The sequence below is a fragment of the Apus apus genome, chromosome 4 (assembly GCF_020740795.1).
Source record: "Apus apus isolate bApuApu2 chromosome 4, bApuApu2.pri.cur, whole genome shotgun sequence".
Lineage (NCBI taxonomy): Eukaryota > Metazoa > Chordata > Aves > Apodiformes > Apodidae > Apus > Apus apus.
In genome coordinates this window covers 14,420,981-14,448,920 of record NC_067285.1, presented here as the reverse complement: position 1 = coordinate 14,448,920, position 27,940 = coordinate 14,420,981, and the positions used below count along the sequence as shown (strand labels likewise).

Sequence of the window (27,940 nt, the reverse complement as noted above, 5' to 3'; positions counted from 1 at the left end):
GTGATCAGTTTCCTCTTATGAAAGACAATAAATGGCCATGTGACCTTTGCTAGTCCATTTGAAAGGCAAATGAAGCAATTTAGCTAAATCTGAGATGCCCAAACTATTTTAATACCCTCTGCATCTCTCTTAGTGAGTTTTAAAAAAGGGCTTGTGAATGTTGAAGCTTTCTCCATCTGTAGCCTTATAATGTAAGACTGTCCTCATAGGGTTTTAGATAAAATAACTCTAGTTCCATTTCTAACCCTGCAGCTTTGTCCTTATTCCTTTTTGTTCAGACAATACAAAGATAAGGAAGAAGAGCACCAGAGTGGTTTCTTTTCAGCCCTAACTAATATGGTAAGAAAGGAGGCAGTGTTTTTCTATTCTTAACATACATGCCTTTGTGGAAGTTCAGTAGGAGGGTGTTTCCAAAAACTGAGAGCTTGGGATGTGGGTTCTGGAGGTGGAGATGCATTGATCCAAGCCAAACCAAATACAGCGGAAATGTTTGTATTCTGAGGAATGCCTTGTTGTCTGGATGGGAAAGGATGAGATCTCTCTTCTGGTGTTGATAATTGAAATTATTTTTCTTAATATTTTTCATTCTACTTGAGTTTATTTTAAAAATAACAGTTACTTGTTGGACACTTAAACAGCTATTTATTTTTAAATACTAATTGCTGTTGGGATTCAAGATGCAGTAGTTTGTTGTTGTTGTTTTTTTTTTTTTCACTTCTGTGATTTGACAGGTAAAGCATTGGTCAGTGACAGTAGTGCAAAATAAAATGTGTTTGTAGATTGTCGACCCATTTCCCATTCGTATTTGACAAGTATTAGAATATTGTCTACGTGCCTTGGGTGAGAATCCCTCTCCGAGGGCACTTCTGATGTAGTTGAATCTGGGTCTTCTCTCTTGTTTAAATTTCTTTCAACAATTCCTCCAATGCAATATGCTTTCTTTCCATAGGTGGGCAGCATGTTCATAGCAGATGCTGATGAGAAGATCTCAGTCCAGTAAGTACACAGATGTTAATTACCGTGGTGAGTTGCCATTCACTGGATGGTCAGCGTGATCTGCTCCCTCAAGGGATTGTTCTTATGTAGCAAAACTCAATACAAGTTCTCTTGTAACCCACATGGTACCGCAGGGCTGCAAACAGTGGAGTCTCGCTTAAGTGAGGAGGGTGTAGCAGGAGGAGCCATGGCTGTGTTGCTTGTAATGAGATGAATGAAACAACCTGTGGTTTTATGAAGCATTTTTAACATACAAAAGGCATGTTGGAGTTCGGGAGTGATGGTTTGTGCACTCTTGTCCCCAGCAAAATCTTTTCTTAATCAAGGGGGCAGCTGATAAACGTGAGGGTTTGTGGTGTCTGGAAGGAACCTCTGCCCATGAAAGAAAGGACTTTAAAGGAGAAACATTGAGCAATGAGGGAGCCCTTCAGCAGGAAGAGGGACAAAAACTTTACTTGAGCTCTAAAAGCAACTATTTTTATGGGTTGCTTGGTACTACTAATAATCAGAACAACAAGTGGTTTGCAGAGGCAGAGTTTTATATAGTTGAAAATAAATTTTCTTCTTTCAGGTGGGCCATGCTTCTGAAAAACTTTGCTTTTGGGATTCTCATCTGCTGTTAGCCCTTAACTAACTGTTTTTGCCTGTACCCTTTCCACAGAACAAATGAAGCAATCCTTCTGGCCCTCTATGAAGCCGTCCACTTAAACCGGAATTTCATCACAGTTCTGGCACAAGTGAGTGTCAGTGCAATGTTTGCTCATTTATTTGTAGTGGATGTCTTTGAAATTAGAGAGTTGGCATTGGAATTGGTGAAAATATATGGGTTTCAATTGTGTGGTTTTTTTTGTTTTCACACATACACACACACACACATACTTGCCATAGGTGTTGGTGACCATGAAGTCAGAAGCAGGCCAGGGCCTGGGTTTATTATACTTCTAGAAAATGCATCCTGTCTTGCCAGAAAACAAGTCAAGTTTTGAGGCGCAGCTAATGTTGGAATGAGCCATTTTTCCCACTGAATGGGAAGGGCTGCATGGAGTAACTTCTGTGCCATATTGTTACTGTCTTTACGGCAGAATGGAGTGAGTGGACTACTAGAGATGAGATTCCTGCAGCTGTCAAAGCAATGAATATCCTTGTTAAGTTAAGGCTGAGAAAAGGCAGCTGACCTGACTCCAATGAATGAATTTGAATTTGTCTTGTCTGGGAGTGCACAGACTGCATGTTGTTGTCTGTTTGGGTATCCCTCGGTACTAATTAAAATGTGACGACTGTTTCAAGTACTATTTTGTGTTCAGTCTTCCTTGGATAGCCCAACCCCTTTTGCTTGGGAGGCTGCCACCCGAATGTAACACTTCTCTTTGTGCTTTTTATGGTGCAGAAACAGCTATGGCAGCCTTCTGAGAAGCAGTGGGCTGCTTCATGCCTCTGATCACAATTGTCTGGATGGTTTTCTAAACACTGTGTGAGTTTGCAAAGGTGGTTATTGCTGGAGACAGATAACGAGTCTGTCTGATCAGTGATGGTGCTGTGGCTGGCTAGAAGGATAGCCTGTGTGTTAAGGATAGCTGTCAGGTTTAGGCTTTTAGTTTTGATTTATCAATAGTGCTGGTAGTTTGTGAGAAAAATGACATCAGCAAAGCTGTTAACACCTTTCCCCAGTTATTCCAGGTCTTCAGAGTACAGCCCATACATCATAGGCTAGACACTTGGCATGACGGAAGAGACCTTTGTGGACTCCTGACAGTAGTGGTGATGAAAGAGGTCTGATAGGCAGATCTATTGCCCCTGAAAAAAGCATCTGTTCCATGGCTGGTTAATTTGCTGAGGCTTCCTGCCTCTCATTTCCCAGGTTATTAATTCCTATCACTTATGAGAGACTTCTGCTCTTCCAGTTCTGTGTAATACTACCTCAGGCCTTTCGGTCATCAAGATATCCCTGAGGGAAGAGAGACCTCTGGCAGGGAGAAGAGCAGGGCAGGAGAAGAGAAGCTAGAGTAAAAGCTCTTAAATAAAAATAAAATTCTAAACTAGTAATTTGTGAAAGTGATAGCTGAAGTTGCCACTGCTCAGTGGGTTTAATTGAAGTGGAGTTCTGATGCTCTTGGGTGAATTATCTGTAATCCTTCATTTAAGAAAGGGCAAGGTATGGGTTGTACTGTTCCTTGAAAAAGCCTCATAAAAGCTGATGAATGCTTTTGATGAGGGTCTGAGTTGGTGCCCATTGCTAGAGTGCATGAATGACTACCTGCTGCTGTGTGGGCACATAGGAAGAGCAGGGATACAGATGTGTTGATATGTGTCTAAAGTGTGAAAGTTTTTGTATACTTCCCAGCTTGTTGGCCCTCAGTTTTTGCTGGTAGGTGGCACTGTGATCTCTCAACTGATGATTAGCGCTTGGGGGAAAAGAAGGGTGAACACCATAGCAAAATCTATGGAAGCAAACCTCTTTTATGTAAGGTTTTCAATATAACATTATATTTTAAAGTTTAAATTGGTACCAGTAATGATTTAAAATTGTCTTTGAATTGTAGTACTTATGTCTGTGCTTCCCATAAAATACATGTCTTTGTAGTTGCTCACAAAGTAAGATATTCAAAGACAACATGGAGGATATCCACTTGTGAATAATCCTGCAGAGATAATGTCAAATTAGCAGTTCTGTATCCCTTTATTTTGAAATTGTGGTGATATTTTAAGGTGGATAATACATTTATGTAAAACATGCCCTGTGACACGGACACATAAAATATCATGGCAGTTTGCCTGCAGTTTCAACAGTGTGGATAGATCTGGAAGCTTACAAAGAGTAAAGTCAAAGCAGTAATTAGGCAACTATTAGCAAAGATGAAATGGGGAGAGTAACCAACTGATGGAGGCTGAGAAGATCAATAATGATAGTGCTTTGCACTCTTTTCCTGCAGTGCCTGGGCTTTATAGTGAGACGGGAAAGTAATAAATTGCCATCATCTTTGAATATGAGCAGGAGGAGGGTAGGAGTGAGGAGAATTTGCTTTTGGAAAGAGAAATAAAAGGATCTTGGGGGAAGACTTCAAATGCAAACTCTTGGGTTGTTTTGGGGGCAGTTGGAAGCTATCAGCATTGTGGGCTTCTGCATACCTTTTCCCATTTGACACTGGGGAAGAGCATGTTATCTGTCTGCTGGGGACAGCCACCACTTCCTGACATTCTTATGTTTTGTGGAGTAAAGAAATTGATATACAGTTTAACAGTTAGACATCAAAGGTCAGGAAGCATAACCTTGCCTTTGGAGGAGAGGCTGAAGTTTCTGTAGGCTTTATTAGTCATGTCTGTTGTGCAAAATCATGGAACAGTGCAAGTAGGGATCTGTATCCCTATGTGTGCCTAGGGCACTAGTGCCTAGGGCAGCTATTGACCTATGTTTTTCTGGACATTTATGTTTTCTGTTAGAGCCATCCTGAAATGGGGCTGATGACAACACCAACAAGCCCAATTCCAATGACACCCGTAACTCCACTTGGAACCACCCCACCTTCTTCAGATGGTAAGAAATCTACTGATATTCTGGGGAAAAACAGTTAAAAACTGTAAAATAACTAGCGAAGCATTTTCTCAAGATGGTAACTAATGAGGTTTGTCTGGAGCAGATTTGACTCAAATTTGTTTGTTTTGCCTTTTATATTGCTCAATAAAATTATGCTGATATTCCATCTGAAAACATTACTGTCCCAGCATCTGCATGAAGATACCCCCAGCCTGTTAGTTATTCTATGTAGGTTTTTACTTACGAGTATTTTTAGTGTCAAGTTCTTTGCCTAGGATTATTTGTCTTTGGAACAGATTTACAGAGAATTGTGGTAGATTCCTGGTTGTTGTTAACACCCTTGTCCCCAGTTTTGAATTAATTTGGATTTGAATCCAGCCAAGGTGTGGAGGTATTCCTTTCTCTTGTTGCCTTTTTTCTGATAGGCTTTGTAAATGACTGTTTGCCCTGTAATCTTTTTTCTAAATAAGATATTAAGTGTCCATGTAAGTATGCTTTGAAATAATCTAAAATAGAACCCTTTCATTTAAGGTATGGATAGATAGCCTGTTCTAAGAGAAGAAACCAAATGGCTGTTGTCACCTATTTTAATGGCATCCTCTAGATCTGAAGGAGGTGTTTAATGAAGGAACAGAGTCAGTTGGAATAGAGCACAGTTTGGATATATTTCTGGGTAAAAGCAGCTTGGGTTACTCAGTTATATCAGCTATTCAGGTCATTTGATATCCTAGTTAAGGATGATCCTCCTTGTGGATGTATTCTATCTGGTTACTATGGATATCAAAAGCTTAAGTTAAAAAGCCTTCTATGTCCCAATTCTCCTTGTGCATATAACATAAAACGTAGAGGGATGGGCATTCTGTGCTTCTGTTCAACGTGTTCATTGCAAATACATCCTCCCACACACCAGATTATACAACTGACAGAATTCTGTCTTAACTGCATCTACTGCTTGCTCATGCTCTCTCTTTAATTGACCAAAAACCAAAAGCAAAACAAAAACTCTGTCCTGCTTTCAGCAGAGGCAGTGATCTTGTGAAGCTTGAGGCTTCTTGCTGCTTGTAAGTTTACTAAGTTTAAGGAGGGGAGATGATCTTAATGTGCAGCAATTACATCAGGAAGCATTCTTTATTTTTAATTGCTGTCACCTTCCTGATCCCTACTCTGTGATCTCTTTTTTGTTGTTTTTTTTCTCGAGAACTTTGGCTTGGTTTAGTTTTGTGGTGCTTTAGTATTGCTGTTATTTTAAAGGTATGTCAGAATTTTCCTCAATTTCTAAGGTCTTGAAGTTCAGCTGTAAAATTTGCCTGTGGCTGAAAGTTAGCGAGGGACTTTTTGGCTTTGTAACGAAAAGATTGCTTCCTTCTTTTTCTTGCATTAAAAAAAAAATATTTAGTTGAGCTGTTTTCAAGTTGCAGCAACATGTAGAAATCCATCTACGGGTTTCAAGTGCGGTTTTTTATGCTGACTGGGATTAAAAGTGGGTTCATATTCCAGTTTGAAATTGAGGCTGTTAGCCTACAGTGTGAATTAAGACGTTTTAAAGTTTCAAAATTTGTTTAAAAAAATCAAGTTCTGTGATGTGTTCTTCAGAGTGATTTTTTTTTTTAAAATGAGACTTTTGCTAGAATTTGTTGATCCATAATATGTAAATCAAGTGTGCCTGTCACCGTAGTTACCTAAATGTCAGTTTGCTTACTGTTGTTAAATATTCATACACTACGTTCATTGTAACAGCTCCAGAAGGACCCACTGGGGATATAAATAAATTTTTCAGACTTTTAGATAAATCTCTGAGCTATTCATAATATTGGGGGTGAAAAAGCTTCCAGAGTCATTGCACAGACTTTGACAATAGACTGGGCATGTTAGCAACATGTTAGGAGCCCCAGAGCTTCAAGATTGAAGAGACTGAAATAGCTCACACCTGAGGATGTCCAGCCTTTAGAAGCTATTGTAATTATATATAAAACTTAGATATATATATATAATAATATAATTATACATATATAATTATATATAAACCTTCAGAAGCATTTATAATTTCTTTGATATGATTTGAACAGCAGATTTAGATGGATCTATTTGGTCTGTTGTTTCCAAGGGCTACAGTTTTTGTGTTCAGGGTGATTGTATAATCCTAAACTCCATGAGAACCTCCACTGTGTTCTGGGCATCTCATTGCTCAGTTTAAAGCAACCTGCATTTTACTGTTTTGTATCCTCCATCCTTCTGTGCCTGTGCTTGCCCCAGTTCTAGGGGTATATAAGCCTTGCTTGCCTCATTACAGGGTTATGAGATACAAGGATTCTATGATAAGGTTTCAGTTACAAAAGGCATTGCTTGTTAAAGCAGACTTTTCTCTGAATCAAAATACAGTTGCATACAGGACCTTCACTTCTCCTCAGAGCCCCAAACCTAGCCCTCCAAAAATCAAATTAGTAATTCCTCAGTTCTTGCAAGGTCCAGTCTGATCATAAATACCTTTTTCATTCCTCAAGAGTGAGAAAACCTCAAGCATACCTGAGAATAGATGGAAAAGAGGTAATATAGTTCTTAAGATGCATGCCCTAGTGGTCTCCAGATTTGTTTCCAGTGCAAAGGGAGGTCTATCTTAGGCTATCTTTATAGGTTGAGAAGAGACAGAGCCTTCTGGCAATCATAATTCAAACCACCAATGACCTCCTGCATGTGGAAAGCTACAAGATTAAGCTCCTAGGCAGCCATAACAGTTATTGTTATGTCAGGACAGGCACGTAGAGCTGGAAAACATCCCCTTGACTCTGTGAATCTAGTGCCCTGTGCTTGCAGGCATGTCATCATAGAATCCCTTAAATTTATCAAACTCTCTCTTAATTTGTTACCTTTGTTTTCCAATAATTCGTATTGGAAGGCAGTATCAGCATCTTGTTTTTTGGCTAGAAATCTTCAACTTTTCAACCTGCATTTCTTGTCATTTTATACCCATTAGTCATGATGTGTTAACCGTACTTTGGAGCACAGACATCTCTTTTTTTATACATTGGGTTACTTGCCTGTGTATTTTACTGTCTCGTAAGAAGGGCACTGCGTTCCTTTGATTAACCTGCTAGCCTTTCTCTGAACTTTGCTCAAGTTTGAGTTCATCCTCTTTGAACCGTATAATTATGCACAGTGTTTGAGACAAGGTCTCACCTTGTGCAGGGCATTGCTGTGTTTGTCTCTGCTGGAAGTTTATTTCTGGGTATTTTGTAGGACCACACTTTTTAGTGCTTTGTGTTGGTAGCTCATCATCTTGTGATCTCTCAGTGTCACAGTGTTTTGTTTGCAGCTGTTGAGTTCCCAGCTTGCTATGGAAATAAATCCGTAAATTCCTGACCATAGGGCTTTTGTTGCTGAATTTCATCTTGTATTTATTATCTGGTCCTTTTTTTATCCTGTTCCTTATGTACAGTCTGATATTCCTCTCTGTTTACGTATCCCAGCTTTCTGCCATTAACAGGTTAATTAGCAAGCAACTGTTTCTTGTGCTCAAGTCACTCACAAAAAAGAAAATACTCCCTAAACTGACACCTGAGGAATTCAAGTAGCAACTTCTTCCCAAATGAAAAATTTCTCCAATTTTTTCTGCTTTGCCAGATCTTTGATGTACTTTAAATGTCTATACTGGTTCCCACCTACCTGCTGCACTCTTAATTTTTCATTCAGAACTGTATTAAATGGTTTACTGAGGTCCTCCTAGACTAGCTCCATCAGTTCAGGTTTTGGTGGGTTTTTTTTCTTATGTTAAATTATATCAGGCTTATTTGGCAAGATCTGCAGGTAAAGGCATGCTGCGTATTTTCCACTTAGCTCTTTCCCCTGCCCTCTCTTCAGTATTTCTTGGAAAGCCTTTCAGAATGGGAAGACTGAGAATGGCCCTTGTGGACAGCTCAGGATCAGTTACCAGTAAAAATGTGGCTCAGTCACATGATGGAGGTTTGACAGCTCATAAACTCGCTACTTCAGGTGGTACATGGGGAGTGAGCGGGAGGCACACTGTGCAATTAGCTGAGTAATTGAGATAGCTGCTTGTAGAGTCTAAGGCAGATGATGGCCAGTGTTAAGGTGTCAAAAGTACAGCTGATGGTAATAAGCATATCCTAGAGAAATGCCACTGAACTGTGCTGCCGCAGGTATGGAAAGTACGTTTCTGCTCCCTGCTGTGTTGTGATTTCTCTAGCACAAGCTATGATTGCTTCTGCTTCTCTGTTTTTACAAAGCTGCTCTTTCTACCTCTCTTTTCTTCCAATTTGGTCACGCAGCAATTGTTATGTTGCAATCTTCTGTGTTGCTTCTGCAAGAGAGGCTGTTGTTGGGAGGGAAGAATGGAATTGGGGTGGACCTTTTGGAACTGAAAGTCCAATGTTGCTGAAGCTGAGTCTTAGCTGGGCATGTTTCTTTCCAAACTGAGAACGGTATGAATTTTAGTTGTGTTTGTTGTAAGAACTCATTGGCTATCTGTGAGAATATCTTAGCACTCATCAATATTCCCAACACAGGGAGTTTAAAAGAGCAGGCTGATCACCACTGGTGGGGGGGGGGGTGGACAGTGGGAGACAGGTACCACAACCTGTACTTGGAGCAGAAGAAATGTTCTCTGGGGGACTGGTACCAGCCTTCAAAACAAAATCTTGGCTAGGTGGTCATGAAGGAGAATCAGCAAATAAGCTGATTCTATCCCAGATCAGTGAATCTGTGACTTGGCTCTTTGTAGTGTTACGTCTTGTATTTGTGGAGGATAAACATGTCTCATCTGCTTTGTTCCAGTTATAAGCTCTGCAGAGCTGCCTTTGGATGCTGATGTGCAAACTAGCAACCTGCTGATAACCTTCTTGAAGTACAGCTCGATTGTGATGCAGGACACAAAAGGTAAATTCTGTGGATGCAGGTGTGGATGCAGCAAGCAGTGCTTCTTGAAGCCAGGAGGGCAAAAGACCATGTGTAGTGACTCCAGAAATAGGAGTTAACTGGAGTCCCCCTACTGAAATTTAACTTTTTGAGAAAATGAAAGAATTTCTTATTGCAAGATAAGAGTTACAAGTCTAGGAGAGACCTGATGCTGATGGGACAGAAGTCAAATATGAAAATAATGTAATAGTAATAGTACCTATTAACCAAGCCTGTCCCCATACAGGAGGTGTCAGCATATCTCATTCCCAACTGTCTGTCAGAGAGGGAAAGTCAAGTACCAGCAGCCTATATTTTTAACAACATTTAGAAGTTGACACAGGAGGCAAAGCTCAGTATTAGGAAGAAATATTTCCTTTGTCCTTTGGTACTTACTGGTTAAACAGGCAGATCTTTAATTATAAAGAGGACAGCAGTGACTTACGCTGTACTGACAGTAATGTGCTTGACAAGATGTATTTCCGTATTGTGCTTTTTGCTTTTCCTGATAGTTTTGTGGGGTTAATTTCAGCTTGCTGGAGTTGAAGTATTGCTTCATCTCCTGCTCAGGGTACCCACGGGTGCTATTTTGTCCAGTGGTTGTATGGGCATGACCACAGTGTGAACATAACAAATCATTTTTGTACCATATTTAATCCCGTTACCAACTTCTGCTGCTAAGTTAGATATAACAACTGAACAAAAATAGGGAAATAGCTGCAGAGTTATGATTCATTGATTATTGAACTTGAATGCTTGGCACTGTCTGAGAGAAGGCATGAGAATTTCCTTCTATGTGCTATATTGCAATGAAATTGTACTGGGCTGTCTTGTTCTTCTTCAATGTGCAAGCTAGTTGAGGAAAAAGTGGATAATTGAAATTAGGACCAAAAGGAACTTCATGAAAATATCTAGTGCACCCCTCAAATCGAAGGCAGAATCAGGTTTACCTGTATCTTTTCTCAGAGATGCTGCTAACAGGTTGGATAAAGACACTCTGATAATGGATCATTCCAGTGTTTAAGTACCCTTATTATGAGAAAGCTTCACATGCATCTTAAGTTATTTGCTGTGATTTTAATTAATTACCTATTCTCCAAGGTAGATAGTGAGAACGGATTATTCCTTTCTTCTTTGTGACAACCCTTATGTGTTTGAAGTCTGCTTTTATGTTTCCTCTTGCTTTTGTCTTTATGCTAAATCACCTCAATCTTTGCTCAGTCATTTCTTAACTTCTGTACCTATTAGTCACTGTAGTATGGAAAGTCTGCATAGGGCCTCAGGAGCTGCCAAACTGGATTAGTTTCAGATAGAGTGAAATCTGATAGAGAGGTTTCCTTACTAAACAAGCCAGCAAGAGATGGGTTTATTCTGGGATGAGACAGGAGTTGATGTTTATTTCTTTATGTTGGTTCTAGCTTGTATAACACTTGAAATTTCTGTGGCTTATGGACTTAACCTCCTTGCTGCCATGGTAGTTTGTGGCAATGAGCTCCACCGACTGTTTAAAAAATGTGTTCCTTCCAAACTGTTGCTTTTTAATTCTAGCAGTTATATTCCTGTCCTTATATTTTGGTGATAGATGGGTTCTTGCTTGAATTTTTTCTTATGTAAGATCAAGCATGAGACACCAATATAGCAACAAGAGAAGAATGGCTAACTCTAATTTATTCCATGTGTCTTGAGACAGGTGTGAACGCTCAGAAGGGAGGCTGGTTTGTTCTGCATCCAGGACTAGACAGTTGTTTGGTCCTGTCCCAGAGAGCATAATTTAATAGATTGGGTTGCTGGGTCCTCCCCTTGTTTTCTCTCATGTCAGTTGGAGGCTGCTCCCTTGGGACAAAAACTGCGTAGTTTCTTCCCATCTGTAAAATAAAGTTCGTACTGCTACACCTCCCCATAGGAAGGGGTCTGCTTTGTTCCTTTAATGAAGGATGCTGTGGAAGTACAAAGTGTCTGTGAGAATAGTTGCCTGCATAGCTGCCCCATAACTGCTGAAAATGGCATGATGTTCACAACACATTGGCTGAAGGTGGAGTACTTGGTGTGAAACAGGAGCCTTTGCAGCATTGTCCCTGGAGAGAGGAGTGGTGGCAGCACCTACAAAAATATACAGGGAGGCTTAACAACAGAAAAATAACAAGGCTCCAGTGTATTAAAGTTCTTTGAGGCCATTTCTCCTGCTTTGCTGGAGTAGGAAACTTTTAACTTAAACATTTTAGCTGACATAGGAGAAACTTTTAACTCTCCCATTCCAAAATTCTTCTTCATCTTACTTAGTGCTGCAGGATGAAACCAGCACGCTTCAGGGCACATCTTGACAGTAAACATCTGTCCCTCAGCAGCATAGAAAAGAAACAAAAGAGGCATCAAACTAGACAGAACAGCTAGCTAAGCCAGTTTTATCCATGTTTATAGATTACCATATACACATTAGCTAGCAAAGTGTTTGTCAAAGTTACCTGCAAAGATGCAAGGAGTTTGGCTGATGCTGCCACCTAATTTATGTGAAAGTGGTCTGACTGCTTCGAATTTCCCTCTCTTCCAAGTTTAACTGTAAGGCAGATATTTGAGGTGGCATGTTTAGTAGTCTTACGCTTTAGATAAGCTGTTGGAGGTCTCATGAATGTGCAGTTTTAAGCTTCCTCAGATTTAATTATAGGTATGTATGTTTGTGGTGTGGTTTTTTTGTTGGTTTATGTGTGTTTGTAGTTTTGCATGTGTGGTGTGAATGTTTTGGTTTTTAGCACAACGATTTTCAAATGAGCTTGATTGGACAGTGCCTTGAACAATCAGTTTGTAGCTGGCCCTGCTTTGAGCAAGGATTGGAAAAGAAGCTTCTTCCATCCTAAGTTACTCTATGACTGTGTATATCTTGGTTTTTTGGTATTTCAAGGTGAAAATGGAGAGAGAAGAATTTAAAATAATCCAAATAAAATTTGCACTTTTCTGCCTTAGTCCCTCTATTTGTGAGTCTTTCAGCCTTCCAATTGTCATTGAGGGCAAAAGCTGGTTGAAGTTGTAAAGGGAGTAACAAGTTGCAGAACATGATCAGGGCAGACCTCCTTTGGCTAAGTCTTTGCAGACTTCAGTCTTTCATGATTTTGCACAGAGCAAACTGTGATGGCTCAGTATTGGGGTCAAAAATCAGGACTTGGAGCATAATGCTGGGAGTTGTTCTACCACACTGTGCTGTGCCTCTACCAAAGCTTTGCTGCTTATTTCATAACCTGCAGCAAAGATATTTTTCTTCCTATCTTGTCTAAGCAAGGGATAAGAGCATCTCTGTTGTGACGGAAAGACAGGGACCAACCCCAGTATTTATGATGTCTGTGGAAGTAAAATTGAGTGAGACAGAAGTCCCACTGATAGTTACAGTGCTGTTGGAGATTCAAATCGGAAACTTTGTTGTTGGCTCAGGCTGGTGGAAAGTTGGTGTGATTTAGTGGTCAGATTGGAGAGTGAGTACTTAATGAGAGTAGTTGGACTGTTAGATATTGTGGAGGAAGTAGGAATGTAAGGAGAATATCCAAGACTGGGCTCTTCTCTTGCTGCAACAGCTGTCTCCCACTTCAGCATTCCTAGGCTCATGCAGGGCTTGTTTTTTCTTCTTTGCAGATGAGCACCGGCTGCACAGTGGCAAACTCTGCCTGATCATCCTGACATGCATAGCAGAGGTAGGTTTCTTGTGTGACAGTGTTCAGCAGATGGTGTGTTACAGGGCTCTCTCTGCATACACGTCCCCTGCCTCCTGCTGACCAGGCCATGAAGTTCTGCTGTGGTATTGAGTAGCAAGGACCTTAGATACTTAACATTTTGTTAAATAACATGATGCAGTACTTGAAAAATGGATCATCTTATTTGGGTTGGCCAACTCCCAGGGATGAAAAGAGAATGGGGTGAACCTAAGCCTTTTCTCTCTTAGCTGTTGAGTCACCTTGTGGCTTTTAGATGAGCAATATGATAATGGCTTTCAGCTCTGTGCTGTTCATGGTATGCACAGGCAATGCCATATCCCTTCTGCCCAAGAAGGATCCAAGTCTGAAAGAAAGCCACATGGTTGTAGGTCCCTATAAGTGAGACAAATAACAAGTCTAGTAGTAGGGTGAGAAAGCAGTCTCACAGAGCTATGTCAGCAGTCCTGGCTGAATGTGGTCCTGTCTTATGGAAAGAATGTAGTTATGGCTTGACTGATGTCCTTAATGGTGACTGAGTTTGCATGGTGTTTGTATTTTGCTCACATGCAAGTAAAGACTTTTCATTCTTAACAAAGAATAACAAGCAGCAGTGTTGATAGCCAGTGTAAGAATTCTGAAGTAATGTTTCTTCAGGGTGCAGTCTGAAAGCTAATCATGATTCAGATACTTACCATTAAATGCTTTTAGCACTTGAATTCTCTAGGTGGATGCATAGACAATACAATATAAGAAATTCTCTTTCTACATAGCAAAGGCATGTTTTCTTTCTGGTATTAAAAGGAAGGCATATTTATTACCCAACCTGACTGTGCATTATCTGGAGCAATCACTTTGGTTTAGAGCTGATGTTGAAATGAACTTTGCCTAAGGGATGGGACTGTTGATAAACCTACCTGCTAGTACTGCAGTAGCTTCTGGAATGGTGGGTCCATCAAAATGCCAATGTAAACCTTTGTCTACACAGTCAAAGGAACTTGTGTGCTGGAGAACCACCTCACACATTATACAGCACTTGATAAAATCTTCACACTGTGGTGTGTGAAGTCCAGAGTTTGCATGAGCAAAGGAGAAGAATGAACAATGAATTGCTAACTAAACAAGCAGTAGTGCAGACTTTAAAGTGGAACTGGGATCAGGAGGAGTTTACTTCGGCACATGGGTGAGAACAAGAAGAGGTGACAGGTGGCTTTCTATCTTTTAGCTATATATTGGGAGTTTTATAGTGAAACGCATGTGATTTGAGAGGCAAGTGGAAGGTGTTGAGCACTTGTTTGGCTATTCACATCTCCTCCCTTTTCTTTACCTTTTCATTAGGATCAGTATGCTAATGCTTTTCTCCATGATGACAACATGAATTTTCGAGTAAACCTTCACAGGATGGTGAGTCTTTTCCACCAGGTGCCCTGTTTTGTTTTGGGATGAGTGCAGAGAGGATTTAAATCCCTGTATTTTGAAAACTGTGTCATAGACATCTAACGTAGATTGCTAAGACATGTGGAAATACTGTGAGAAGTGCAGTAGTTGGGAAATTATTTTGAAATTGCTCTCAGCATATCTCACTCTTTCAAAGAACAAAGAGATGGTTGCCCTGTCAGTGAATTCAGAGGTCTGTGTAGCTGGGGAAAAGCTGGATACTATGAGGTCTCTGAGGAAATCAGTGACAGAGAGAATGTTCTGCCTTAATCTTCAGCAATCATTAGCCCTCATGTGGTATATTAATAGCCAGCTGGAGTTACACTGAGTGCTCTAATTTGGCTTATGCTTCATCCTTGGGGGGGTGACTTACCTTCAAGGCAGAAAGTATCTTTTTCAGAGCTTTTTCCTATAGGTATTTGTGGAGGAAGTAATCCTTACCTGGCTCATGAAACTCTGTAGTTATGAGTAACTTGAATGTTTACCCTAACTTGATGCATTCTGTCTTTATGGCAGTGGCAAGTTCTACCTGATCTGACCATGAAGCAGCACTTGAAAGTGTCACTAGTCCAGGACAGAAAAAACCCCATCTTTATAGTGAGCATAGCACGAGGATGCTAGTCATTTGCACTTAACAACAAACTTGCCATTCAGTTAGCCTTTCTGGTTTGTTACAATAAAGACCAAGGTTGTTTCATACTGCACATGCCGTTAAGAGTGCAGATCAGACTTCTGGGTCAGGAGCAAATCAGTATATTGACTAAGGGGGAGGAATTACTGTGTAAGTTTTTTTTTTTCCCCCTACTTTTTTCCTTCTCCCCTCCCCTGTGATATATCAGTGCCATCCAGTTACACAGCTAGAAAAACAAAACCCATTGCTAAGCATGCTGAAAACCAGGCATAATTTTGCTCTAACCATGGCCTTTGGCACAAATATAGGTGAGATAGCAGTTAGACAAAAAGACAAAGGATAGCCTGTGCTGATGGTACTATTTGCATTAAAAAAAAGTAACACACAGAATATCACTTGAGGTCTCTGCTAACTGCTTTTCATCTTTGTGTGTTTGAAGCCAATGAGACATCGGAAGAAAGCAGCAGACAAGAACCTGCCATGTCGCCCGCTGGTGTGTGCAGTGCTTGGTGAGTATTGGTAGAGTATGTGTCATCTTGTGGTTCCTGAAGCATCTTTTGCTTCAGGATTTGTGGATTAAGGGGGAGGGATGGGTGAACTTAGAAGGGGGGCAGTTATGTACAAAAAATATTTCCATCAATGGACCATCCATCTTTATACCTGGCTGCCTCACAGAGAAATTAAATCCAAGATTGCTGTTTTGTAGTACGAAATCCTATAGTTTTACAGGAAATTTTGCAGAAGCTTGTTGCCCCCCTTTACCTGAATAAGTAACATTAGGGAGAGCAGCTGCTAAATCAGAGTTTTAGGTGAATTTAGTAACAGTTGGGCACAAGTACTTTCTAGATGATATGATGAGGGCAAACCTACAGAAAGGAAAGGTGTTTGTTGGGGAAAGGTGTTTTCTAGGCCTTTAGCCTTTTCTGAATAAAAACCTAAATAGGAATGTCCGTAGCTAGGGCTAGTTTTGCATGTGGATGTGGAGGCTCATTTTAAGACTTTTCAAAGAGCATATGATTATGTTTTGACACTCACTGCTGTGGATGCCAAAAGCATCAATGAGTGCAGAAATGGATGGAACCTGAATCCCTGAATGACTCTTAAACCTGATGAGATAGAAGCAGTCTCAGATGCCAGCATTTTCAAACAGGTGATTGTTGAAGCCAAGACACAACAGCTGCATGAAGAATCTTTCTAGACTTACCAGTTTTCATGCAGTCTTTCCCTAGGCTGTTTTTAGTCCATTATTGAGTCATTTTTCTGGGCTATTTAGTACCCTAGGAGGTTGTTACCACTGGCATGGGTTAAGCATTTTATGTTGTAGTTGTGTTGGGCAGAGAACACACACACGTTATTAGTGTTCTTTAGCTGAACCATAGTAACTCTTTTAAATTGTATTTCTGTACTCTCTGCCTCTTATCCTTACACTGGGAGCCCTTAAATGTTGGAGACATTCTCCTTTCCCCCTGCCCCTTGCGTGCGTGAGCCTTAAGCAGAAGTTTACTCTGTGTTGAGATCAGACTAAATTTACTTGCTTCAGAATTTATCTTATGGAAAAATAGGTGTGTCTACAATGTCTTCTTTCTAAACATCTAGATTGTGCATTCTGGGAAGAATGGTTTTCCAAAATGTGCTTCTGAATGGAATTTTCTGTCAGTGACAAGGCTTGAAATATGAGAGCAATTCTAAGCATTGGATTTTGTGGTGTATTCTTTATTTGAATAAGAGTGGGGGGAAATCATGCAGAAGCAGTGCCTCAAAGGAAATTACATGACATGCCCTCAGTTTCCAGTAGGTTTGGATTGTGTTTTTTTGTTTGTTTTCATTCCACGTGTAATTCTCTTTAAAACAAAAAAAAGGGAAATTTCTCTAATTTAAGCAGGACTGTTGTCTGGTAGAGAGGTAGGTAAGTGGGGTAGTTTGCCTCTGTCATTGTTGTCTACTAGAAGTTAACTGTAGCTAGTTCAATACTAACTTTATAATTTTCTTTTCTGTCAGATTTGATGGTGGAGTTCATTGTAACACACATGATGAAAGAATTTCCGATGGATCTCTATGTGTAAGTGTCTGTGTGGTAACTTGTGATTTTGTTTGAAGTTTGAATTTGGGTGGAATTCCAGTCATAGAGCAATCTTCTGGCTGAAATAACACTTTGTGGCTGCTGGAGAGCAGGATGGCTTTTCATGAGCTCTTCCAGCAAGTTTTTCTACTTTAGAAATGCTATGTGCCAGAAGATGGAAAGCAAAATGAATTTCCACCTTTCAAACTGATTTACTAATCTACTTGATCAAAAACAAAGAGCTTTTTAGTCTGAAAGGAGTTTCACAGTAACAGTCATTGCAAGAATCCCTGCTTCCAGAAACTGAATCTTGGTCTAAGAAACTGAAAAGACTGTTTTGAAAAACCAAGAACAACTGATATGCCTGTGGAGAGTGGGACTGAGAGATGTTTAAGCTTGAAATAGTCTGCTAGGTAGCGAGGGGTAAAACTTAGCAACAGGGAAGAGGACAGAAGGGAACAGGGCTACACATGAGCACTCCTTGTGTCCCAGGAGACCCCTAGAATGCTTTGTTCTGCTTTAGTCTGGAGGGCTGGAATAGGATTTAGGCAGATCATTGCCTTTGCTCTGACTGTACAGTACTGAATTTCCCCAAGGCTTGAACAGCACTATATTCTGTAGAAGACAGAAAGATACATAGGCTGTTTTCCCTTAAAGGTAACTTTTCAACATGTTCTATTTTGCCCAAATAGCTGCAAATACAGGGTCTTTGCAAGGGTTATACAGTTGAATTGTAAGTTTGTGAAAAATTTTTGAATGACAATTAGAGAATTAGTTGTAGATGGGTGTAGTGCATTGAAATTTCACAAGAAAGGTGTGAAATGTTTGTGCTCAGAAGTAAAGTTACATCTAGAAACCCTGTGAGAGTAGAAGTAATGAGCAGTAGCAACCATCAGTGGGCATCTGTATCCATTCGTTTTGGCACATTTGTGCAGTCCTTTCACTACACTCTTGTCTGGAACCATCTCATAGCAGACACAGTTATTGCAGGCAAAGTGGATGTTCTGAATGCACAAATAGTGTCATACTTCTCTGCAATACATTTTAAAGGTGACAATATGAAGCTGCTCGAGGGAGGGCATATTAATATTTAAAAGAGAAATTGAGGTTGTTTTGACCAAGGCTGTTTTTTTTTTTTTTTTTATTGTTCACTATGTGTATTACGAATCCTCAGCACCAAGCTGAAAAACAGACACTCCACCAAGATGCATAACATAATAACTAAAGCAGTTTTATAACTAACACATTGTGTTAGGAGTCTATAGGCTGGTAGTTGTTGCTTTGGCTCCTTAGGCAGAGGCACCTAGGACTGTTACACCCCTCCTCATCCCTTTTCTTCCATGCTTTGATTTCACCCAGAAAGTTGTATGCTACTGTGAACAACTACAAGGTTTGAATGCTGAGATATGTCTGCAGAGTATTTTGCGTTATAAAGAAACACATTAGCTGTTGCCAGATTCTGTCTGGTCAGTGCCTTTAATAGCTTTTTTGGAGCTTGCATCCAAGGAAATACGAAGGTGGAACTGGGCATTGTCTGGTACCAGTAACATGAGAAAACATCAGGTCTCTCCCCAGAGCGATGGCTGCTCCTGAACTGAAGGCAGCTGTCTGTATCCTAGCTGGTTTGCTTCCTTTTCTTGGTTGAATTTATGAGAATCCAACTTGAAATACAGCACTGAATGTGATGGTCATTATTAATGGTTTTAACTGTATTTGTCTAAAGTTAGTTTCAGTCCTTACCCCATCATAGTATTTTTGGGATCATCTAAATGTCTGAAAAGAACCATGTATGCTTTCTGTATATTATTTCTTAAGACTTTTTAAAGTCTTATTTTGAACTCCTCACCCCATTTTTAATAACTTCAATGCAAATTTATAAAATTTGATTTCTGTGTTTGTCTGATGTGTAGAGTCTTTCAGTAGTGTCTTTGATACTGGTGAGATAATGTGATTCTGAGAAATAAGAATTTGGGGAAAATATTTTTTGTTGTTGTTTTGAAGTCTTCCTTCTGTTTTTTATAAATGTCAGGAACTAAAAATAGCTTTGTCTAACAAATTCAAATTTGTGTATAATTTCTGTCTTGTCTTTAATGATAGCTAGTGCTAGATAATTACTCATTGTATATTTTGTTCTGATGTTATTTTTGAGGAATGTTTGTGCACCTAAGAGTTTGAATGAACACTAGATGCTATATAGACCTACAGGATTTGGAGACTTCGCAAGGATATTAGCTGTTACTGCAAATATACAGGACTACTCAATCCCAGAATTTTTAATTTGGAAAACAGATTCTCTTGCTCTAACATGAAACTTCTTCAAATTTTGTAAAAGTTGTAGAAAACTTTCTACTCTCAATCATATTCCCAAAAGTGATGTTTTCTCAAAGGCTTTATCAATTATTAAACCAATTAGTAAAATTGCATTACAATGTTTTTCCCAATCTAGTTAGAAAAAAACCCATACAATTTAGAAGTAGCTCAGCTACTGCTTTACCATGGATATATACTATGCTTCTAAGATATATACCATAGAGTTTAGTACAGAATATCTAATCTATAAGCCTTTTTGTATGTTGGGGCATTTCGAAGCTTGTAGGTGTATTGATCATTCCAAGGCTCATACTTCATTTATTTAAGGAGACTGGAAAACTTGACAGAAATTTCTCTTTTCAAGTAACTAAACTGCATGCCTTAGTCAAACTAAAAATCCTGCAGTTTGTTTGACCCTGTCATTTCCTTTATCCTCATAATTTGGGCAGAGAAAAAAAAAAGCTCCATCATGTCCAGATTTTACAAAATTTGAGTGCAGTATCTCATACATATGGAGTCTGCAAGTTAAGTAACTCCATTTGCAAAGTTTAATGAGGTCCTCAGGTAAGGGCAGCAAAGCGTAGAAAGTATTAATGAAATATAAACAACAAACTTGCATCTGCAGTTGGTCCAATCACATTGAGCTAAAACTGACAAACAGGCACCTTTCTCTCCTCTCATCTAGTTCTTTCTTGTGCTTGTTGTTTCCCTTGAGGTGTCCAAAAGCATTAGCCCCATCCTCCTCTGATAGTCTTTGAGTTTGTCTATTTCTGTGCTGCTGATTTCAGAGATATTTCCAGGTTCAAGATAGAATTGCTGGGAAATGCCATGTAATTAATGCTTTGCTATCTTTTTCCAGACGGTGCATTCAGATTGTGCACAAGCTGCTGTGCTACCAGAAGAAATGCAGAGTGAGGCTTCATTACACCTGGAGGGAGCTCTGGTCAGGTACTTTGCACAGACAGTCAGATATGAAAAGCCCAGAGAAAGTGGCTGCCTGGTGGTCATGACTACTTGTTCCATTGTTGGAGGGTTAAACAGCAAGCAGCAATTCTGTTAAAGCATCTTTATCTTGTTTCTGGGTTGGTATATGCAAATTACCTATTTTGGAAAGCTGGATCTTTATCATAATGGTAGCTAATTTACTTTCTTACCTGGCTGTGATCACTGTGGCATCCAATTGTTTGTTTTTTTATTTCATTACCTGAGTCCTTCCTTCACCTGATCAGAGAAATGGAGTAATGTTTTATGCAGTACTGTTTCTCTCTCAGATATTTGTGAATAGAAAGGAGGTAGGCTTTTGGGTAAAGGGAAATGAACCTTACTTTTCCTTTTTTACTATAAGAGATGGATACACATAGAGCAGTGTGGCAGCTCCTCCTGAAGAGAGCAACCTAGATGTGTCAGTGAGAAGAGGCTTTTAACTCTAACCTTTGCATTGATGGTAGATAGTCTGGTTCATGCCACTGATATATATATCAGGATAAGTATTATGAGGTTTAACTCATAATCTAGTGGACGTGGCTTTATAGAACTGTTTTTTGATGCGATCGTTGTGAGGGAGGTCTGAGGAAGGGGGTAGCAGAAGGGACATTAAGACCTAAGTGGCTTCTTTCACGGATGTGGTTTGTGCTTCTGTTCTTATCTTGCAAGAAGTGAAGTAGCTCAGCTGGGAAGGTACAGTTAATCCCCTAGCTGTTATGGCTTAAATAAGAGGTTTATGAAAATTGAAAGGAACGTGGCCCTAATTGTGTATTCCCTGTGCTGTGCATGAGACGTAGGATCATCAACTTGGCTGGTGTAATGCAACTCTGATGAGGAGTCAGAGAGGATGACTTCTGAAAAAGGCAGTGATGATTGGTTTTTGAAGCTGTTCTCAATTAACACTGAGTGCTTCCCTTCAGTAGCATTGCACAGCTGAGTGTAGGTACAGAGAAATAAACCAACAATCTGAGTCACTTTCAGTTATTAAATTTTTGCCTTGTGTGACATATGGCTCATTCAGGCTTTCTAAATTATTCCTGTAGAAGGTGAAGTGTGTGCCCCTAATTGAGGGATTAGCAATGTTTTTTGTTGTTGTTGTTTTCTTCGGAAGAGGGTCCCTACAAGCATGGCTGCAGCATAGTGCTGGTTGAGGAGAGAAGTGTGTACAATGTGGGTGTCTATTATGAGTAGGAATTGCATCTGACAGCATGTGTGGTATCTTCTCAGCAGTTACCAGTGAACCAGATCCATTCCTATGTGGCCAGGTCTTTCCTACACACTGGCAGTATGGAAGTCTCAAATATAATGCCTTCTGCTCGAAGGTACCGTTCCACAGCTCAAAAAGCACACTCTTGGGCATCTTTCAATCCTTAACTTTCCTGATTTTGGGGAGAGGGGAAAATCCTTGCTACACAGTGAGATTCAGTATCTTGGGATGTTCTTACTAGCTGTTTCTAATTAGCTGGTGTTTGTACAGTGCTTTGGAAACAGAAAGTGCCTCAGAGGTATTAAGTACTGCACATGCTTCGGAAGCAGAGCCGTAAAGTGAAAAACACTCAGATTGGTCAGGTTTCCGTGAAGAACCCAGAATATCTGTACATTGGATGTAGCTTAAAAGCTCCATGCTTTCTATAGATTTCTGCATGTTTAGAGAGATCCTGTCATGCAGGAGAAAATTGCAGTGAGAATGTTTCAAATTTTTTTCTTATAGGATGTTGAGGTGAACAGGGAGGTGCTTCAGTAGCTGCTAGGTGATCCGTACAGGCTGCAAGGCCCTGGGTTGAATGGTACACGCACCTGTAAAAGGGCACATCCTGGCAGCTCCAGGTGTGTGCTTCTAGAGTGCTGGATCTGTCACATTAAATGCTAATTGCCAACCCTATTTTGAGTTATATTTAATAATTAACTCTTATCTCTGTCAAGGCTGCTCTTTGATTACGCAGAATGCTGCTGCCTTTGATGTGAAAGAATGGCTATTTTTCTGGTCTTGATCTGACAGACCATTTCAAACCAGAGCACAGGGACTTGTGAATTCATTTCTGTGCTTTATGTGAACATATTCCCCTTTGGGCTTTTATTTTGAATTTAAAGAATTAGTCATCACTGCTGGACAAACAGCTTGTAAGGAGCAGCTATTCACTATAAGGTCTGAGATCTTGGGTTGCCCCATCAGGTGTGCTTTACAGAAGGTCTTCAAGCCCACACTTGTCTTCTTGAGTGACAAGGTGTGTGATGACTGAAGCAATGCCCCTGTTGTGCAGAGTGGATAATAGCAGTGGAAGGCCCCCAGCAGAGCTGAGTGGAACAAAGAATCTGGTGGAAATTGATGTAAGGAAGTATTAAAAGAAAGGGGAAGAATTCTGCATGGCACGCAAAAGGAGGAAAGTTGTTTCAGGCAGAAAATAGCATTTGAGAAGACAAAGGGAATACTGTGGGGTAGGTGTGGAGGAACTGAGATAAAGGTTGTAGGTGGAAGCTGTAGCAGTGCATGGAGCCTTCTGTTCACTTGCAGATTCTAATGTTAGCTAGTCTCTAATTAAGGAAAGCCACTTGCGTGATATCTGATGGATAGATGATCTTCCTCTGTGGGTGGTGCTTTGTCGACAGTATAGAAGGCCAGCAACACTTTGAAAAGTTTCTGCATTTCCTTTTGTGTTTTTTTGTGGTTTGTGTTGGGTTTTTTTTGTTTTTTTTTTTAAGTTGTAATGGTTGCAGAGGAAGGCAGTGGAGCCTGGTGTTTGACATTTCTCGGGACACATAACAGGCTGTTCCTGCATACTGTATAGTTCTTTGGATACACCACTGTGTGGCACATGGCTAACATATGATCTTACTTCTGTTGGACTTCATGTTTCTACATGTGAACTTGAGGAAGAGCAATGTTGTTACAGAGTCTTTGGTTGTGACCCAGCCTTAGCTTCCCTGTTGGAGTAATTCTTCATATTAAGTCAAGGAATTAGGACCACAGCACTCAATACAGTATACATTTCTAGCTGTGCTAACCAGATGACCAAGAATGTTTAGCTGACAGAAAATGATGCAGGGGTTTGAGAGCTGGAAGCAGGACTGATAGAAAGGAAAATCTGTAGATGGCAAAAGTAGTACGTGTAAGCTGGCTGTAGCTAAAAGTAGTGTGAAAGTAAGTATCAGATCACTAGTGGAGTTAAATTCTGGATTATCCTAAGAAGAGTGCTGGAGAGGGAAAAGCAATTGTAATTTGTTTAGTCTATGAAAATTATTACTGAGCGCAGTTACTAATAGGTAGACCAGGCATTCAGATCCAGAGATGCCTGTTGATCTTGGTTCTTCTTTAGCAGACCTTTTCAGCAGATTTGCTTCAGTTCAATCATTTGTGGTTAGCATGTGGCTCTTCCAGCTGAGTCCTCAAGATGAGCTTCAGGTTTTTCTTCTGTGACAATCTGGTACTGGTGACAAGCCTGGGAATTTGGCCAAGGTCAGAAACTGTTAGTGGATATGATTGTGTGAACCTGTTTCCTTACAGACATTGCGGTCAATTGGAAATCCATTGGACTGTTATGCCAGGTACCTTATATTTTTTTAAACACTGATTTATTAAGGTACTTTGTAGAGCTGATAAAGAAACATTACTCAGTAACAGCCAGTTTCCTGCTCTCAGAAACAGCATGTTATGTCTAGTGTTTTTCTTCAGTTCTGCTCCTCCTCATGTGAAAATGAGGTTGCTTTTGCTGGTCATAAAGGTGACGTTTGGATTTTAATTGATGAACTCGAAGTTGTTTGTACAGCACCTGAGTGATGGAAGGTGCTATATATGTTGTTGTTGTCAAGCATCATAAGCTATGCCAAAAAGAGTTTTCATGAGTCATTTAAGCTTTTTATGTAGAAAGACCTCATTTCTGCAACTCCTCCCACCTCAAAATTAGTAATGCTTGAGCAATTCACTCTGAGCTTAGGGGAGCAGGTAACTTCTTTACAGTTGCTATGGTTTGCTTTAAGCAAAAGCCCTGTTTAAAGAAACAGACAAGCAATTCTACTATAGACTTATAATAGCAAGAGTAGATAATAAAAATTAAAGATTTTAGGGAAAAGAATTACCTAAAATCTGACCTTCTTACAAACTCACAGTGTGTCTTATGTGGCTTTAAAAATGCTACCAACATTGAAGATCCAACAGTAGTCTTCTGCATGCTTTTGAAGTTGTCATAACAGTTCAGTGGAAGCAGTCATGGTCCAGCTGATGGTTCAGTAAGGTTGCTGTGGTAATTGCTGTGCAATGAAGAGTTCTATAATACAGTAAGGAAGCAATAAATGTTTTCAAGCTTTGGAAGGATTGCAAGCATAAGAGAATGGTCTCTTCAGCACAATATCTTCAAAAGCAACTAATAAAGGTCATGCAGGGATAGGGTAAAATGGAACAGCTTGTGTGTCAAGTGTAAAACACTTTCAGAAAATGAAATCTAGGGTGGGACAGAAGGTCTTTTTGTCTGTTAAATGATTATACTTGAACTTACTGTTTTGGTAAGAAAAATAAGTAATTACGTGAGACTTGACCTTTCAAACATGGTCCAGCAGAAATGCTTTCACTTTGCTGCACTGCTTGTAAACTGTAGAACAAATGCTAGAGTTTTAACACCTTTGTCGGTCAACATAGTATGCCTAATGCAGGTTTTACCTGGTGCTTACCTTCTCCTTTTGCCTTGCCTTTTGATAGTGGGAGGCTGGCCCAACTTCTTAAAGCTGAACATTGGAATCTTCATGTGACTGAGAGCTCACAGCTATGTCCCATATACCATGCTGGGGATTTGAAACCTCATGAGTTGCTTGAGTACAAAGTGATGCTGGCTTTTTAAAGAGAGTGCTGCTTCACCGAGGAATGAGGCTGAAGTGGGAAGAATGGGCTCCTTCTGCAGTTCCCCCAGGAACTTAGGAAGAGGCAAGAACAGTGTCCAAGCTAGTTAAAGGTGAGCTGCTGAGCAACTGGAACAGGAGTGAGAGATCTGAGTTGATGGGGTGGGTAGGTCTTTGGAGCCAGAAGGGGTCTCAACCTGGGAGGATGGAGACCCTAAAAGGAATTGGAAGTGATAGTGAGATGGGAGGAATAGGAGATCAGTATGAGGGACTAGGTAGGATGAGGTCTGGGGTTAGAGACGCTGGGATATATTACCAGATAGAAACTTTGGGTAAGAAATCATTGTGTGATCTGGAAAGGGAGCTATTCAGCATTTTAAATGCTCAGGAATGGGACTAAATATCCTTTTCCTGTTCCCTTAATTGAATGTCTTTGTGGGACCATACTTTGGTTGGGGAAACTAAGGAATGAGAGCTAGTGTCTCATTTAGGAAGCATCTTCTTTTACTTAAATCCTTCTTAGTGTTCTATTACTTAATTCTAGTTACCTTCACTTTATTTTAACACACTTTAGTACCGATGAGAAAGAGTTTGGCTCTGGTTGCTGATAGAGAGAAAAAGAATAATACAAAATTTGTGGCTGTTATTACTTGTATCTTACCTGCTAATATTGGAATGGAAACTCTTCACCAACAGAGCCTTGCTCACATGAGCACAAGGAGAATTTAGTCATTTAAGTGGACAAAAGTTCAGCCTGGCAGGTTTCATCCAGATATGTTGCTCTGTCCTGCAAATTACTTTATTTTAAAAGTTAGCTAGCACTGGATAACTTGATTGTGAATCCCTAACAGTTGGTAGATCATGGTGACCTAGTGAGATGGTGTGATAATTTCTCCTGAGACAGTCCTGTTGATGACGGAAGAGTTACAACCAGAGCTGTTCACAGCCATCTCTTCATCTGCATGGAGGGGTTGCAGCATTCAGAATACAGTGGTGTATTCCTGTCCCCTTTTTGTTTTCAAGAAGCAGCACTTCTGGGTCCCTTACTTTGCTGGTTTTACATGTTCTCAAACAATGTTTCTGCTTTTTCTCCATGTGCTCCTCCTTTTCTGATTTAAAACTCCATGCAGAAATGTGCAACCTTAACTCCCAAGAGTACTATTTAATTAATGGTTTGAACCTGTGCTGTCAGACACAATAGGATTGGGCTCAATGCTTCCCTTTGCTCTAAAGAGGAATGAAGCTTGTGGGTGTGAAGTTGGAAAATTCGGTTTCTCTCATACTGCTTGCTGGATTCCTATCAGGCAGCATTCTATAGCATCAGCACTCAGCATCTCCATTAAGCTTGCAATTTTTACACCTCTGGCTGTGGCTAGATGGGAACAGTGAGTACCAGGGACTGGGACTATATAAAGAAAGTTAAGGGTTGGAAGTGAAGTGGCCTACTCAGTGGATCTTGGGTTATGTGAGCATGTGCTCCAGCCCTCTGGCAAGCTGTTGCTTCTCATTAAGAACACAGGCTGCTTTCATGCTCATAACCTGAGAGTCATGGGGAGAAGAGGGGACAGCTGTAGAGTGCCTAGATGCTGGTGATGGGGAGCTTGCCAGTAGCCAGCTGCTAGGTGCCTCAGAGCTTTGGTGGTCAGGAGCAGGAATCTGGCAGCACCTGTGGTAGCAAGCAGGGAGGCAGTGGTGGCAGCCATTGAGCCAGGTGCACTGTTACAACTATGAGCAGGGTGCTCCCTCCTTCTCAGAGCAGAGAGAAGGAACTGAAGCATGTTGAAGAGAGATGTCGACAGAGCTTTTTTATTGCTTTCCCTGCTCCCTGACAGGGGACTGCAGCAGAAGTGAAAGAGTCTTGTTTTCTAGTGCTTTGGCTGATTTGATGGGAAGCTGCAAGTGCTGTACCCGGGTCAATTGGTTCAGTTGTCCAGGGTTGCTGGAATAGTTTGTGCCTTGGGGCGTTCTGGTGCATTAGTTTGTAATAGCAATGTAGATATTTCTTGGAAACACTTCCTATTCCTACTGCTCTATCTGGAAGCTACCTCTGTTGATTCTTTTCTGTCAGACCCTATCTGTAGATACTAATCTACTGGTGAGTTTGTTGTGATCACTGTTCTGCTGAGCATCTGCCCATGCTGAATATGGCCTGATCTGCTACCTGTTAATACTCAGGTCATCTCAGTATGCTGTATTTGAGCCTTTTGCTTTCCTACTTCTGAATTTCTCTTCAGTTATAGCATCTATAACAGCTGGTTATTCTGTTTTGAGGTCTCTCCTCCTCCTTGTTAACAGCACATGGATATATGGTTATCCTAGCTTGACCCTTGCGACTTCCAGTCTGGAGTAGGAGAGTGGACTGGTCTGTGGTTATGGTATTGTTGTGTTGTGAGAGTCTGCTATTTCAACACTCCACCCTGTAGTTTCCCTCTTGTAAGGGGATTATGCTGAATTTTGGAATCTGGACGTGTGTTATGAGGAAGTGTTGTTTGGACTATTACTTTTAAACAGGCATCTGATATTGACCAGTTAGAAACAGAACACAAAGCGCAGGTGGGCCTTTGGTCTGACTGGTACAGTCA

General features: G+C 40.4%; 1 protein-coding gene across 5 annotated transcripts in view; it reads left to right on the top strand.

Moving 5' to 3' along the window:
• ARMH3 (armadillo like helical domain containing 3) overlaps positions 1-27,940 on the top strand; it is a 121,951-nt gene that overhangs the window by 20,116 nt on the left and 73,895 nt on the right. For all 5 annotated transcript variants that reach the window (XM_051617724.1, XM_051617721.1, XM_051617723.1 and 2 more), the window contains exons 11-20: positions 279-339; positions 950-996; positions 1,658-1,733; positions 4,435-4,528; positions 9,317-9,418; positions 13,055-13,113; positions 14,449-14,514; positions 15,618-15,687; positions 17,177-17,237; positions 20,407-20,495. In XM_051617724.1, coding sequence (XP_051473684.1) covers positions 279-339; positions 950-996; positions 1,658-1,733; positions 4,435-4,528; positions 9,317-9,418; positions 13,055-13,113; positions 14,449-14,514; positions 15,618-15,687; positions 17,177-17,237; positions 20,407-20,495 — 725 coding nt within the window. The remainder of the gene's footprint in view (positions 1-278; positions 340-949; positions 997-1,657; positions 1,734-4,434; positions 4,529-9,316; positions 9,419-13,054; positions 13,114-14,448; positions 14,515-15,617; positions 15,688-17,176; positions 17,238-20,406; positions 20,496-27,940) is intronic.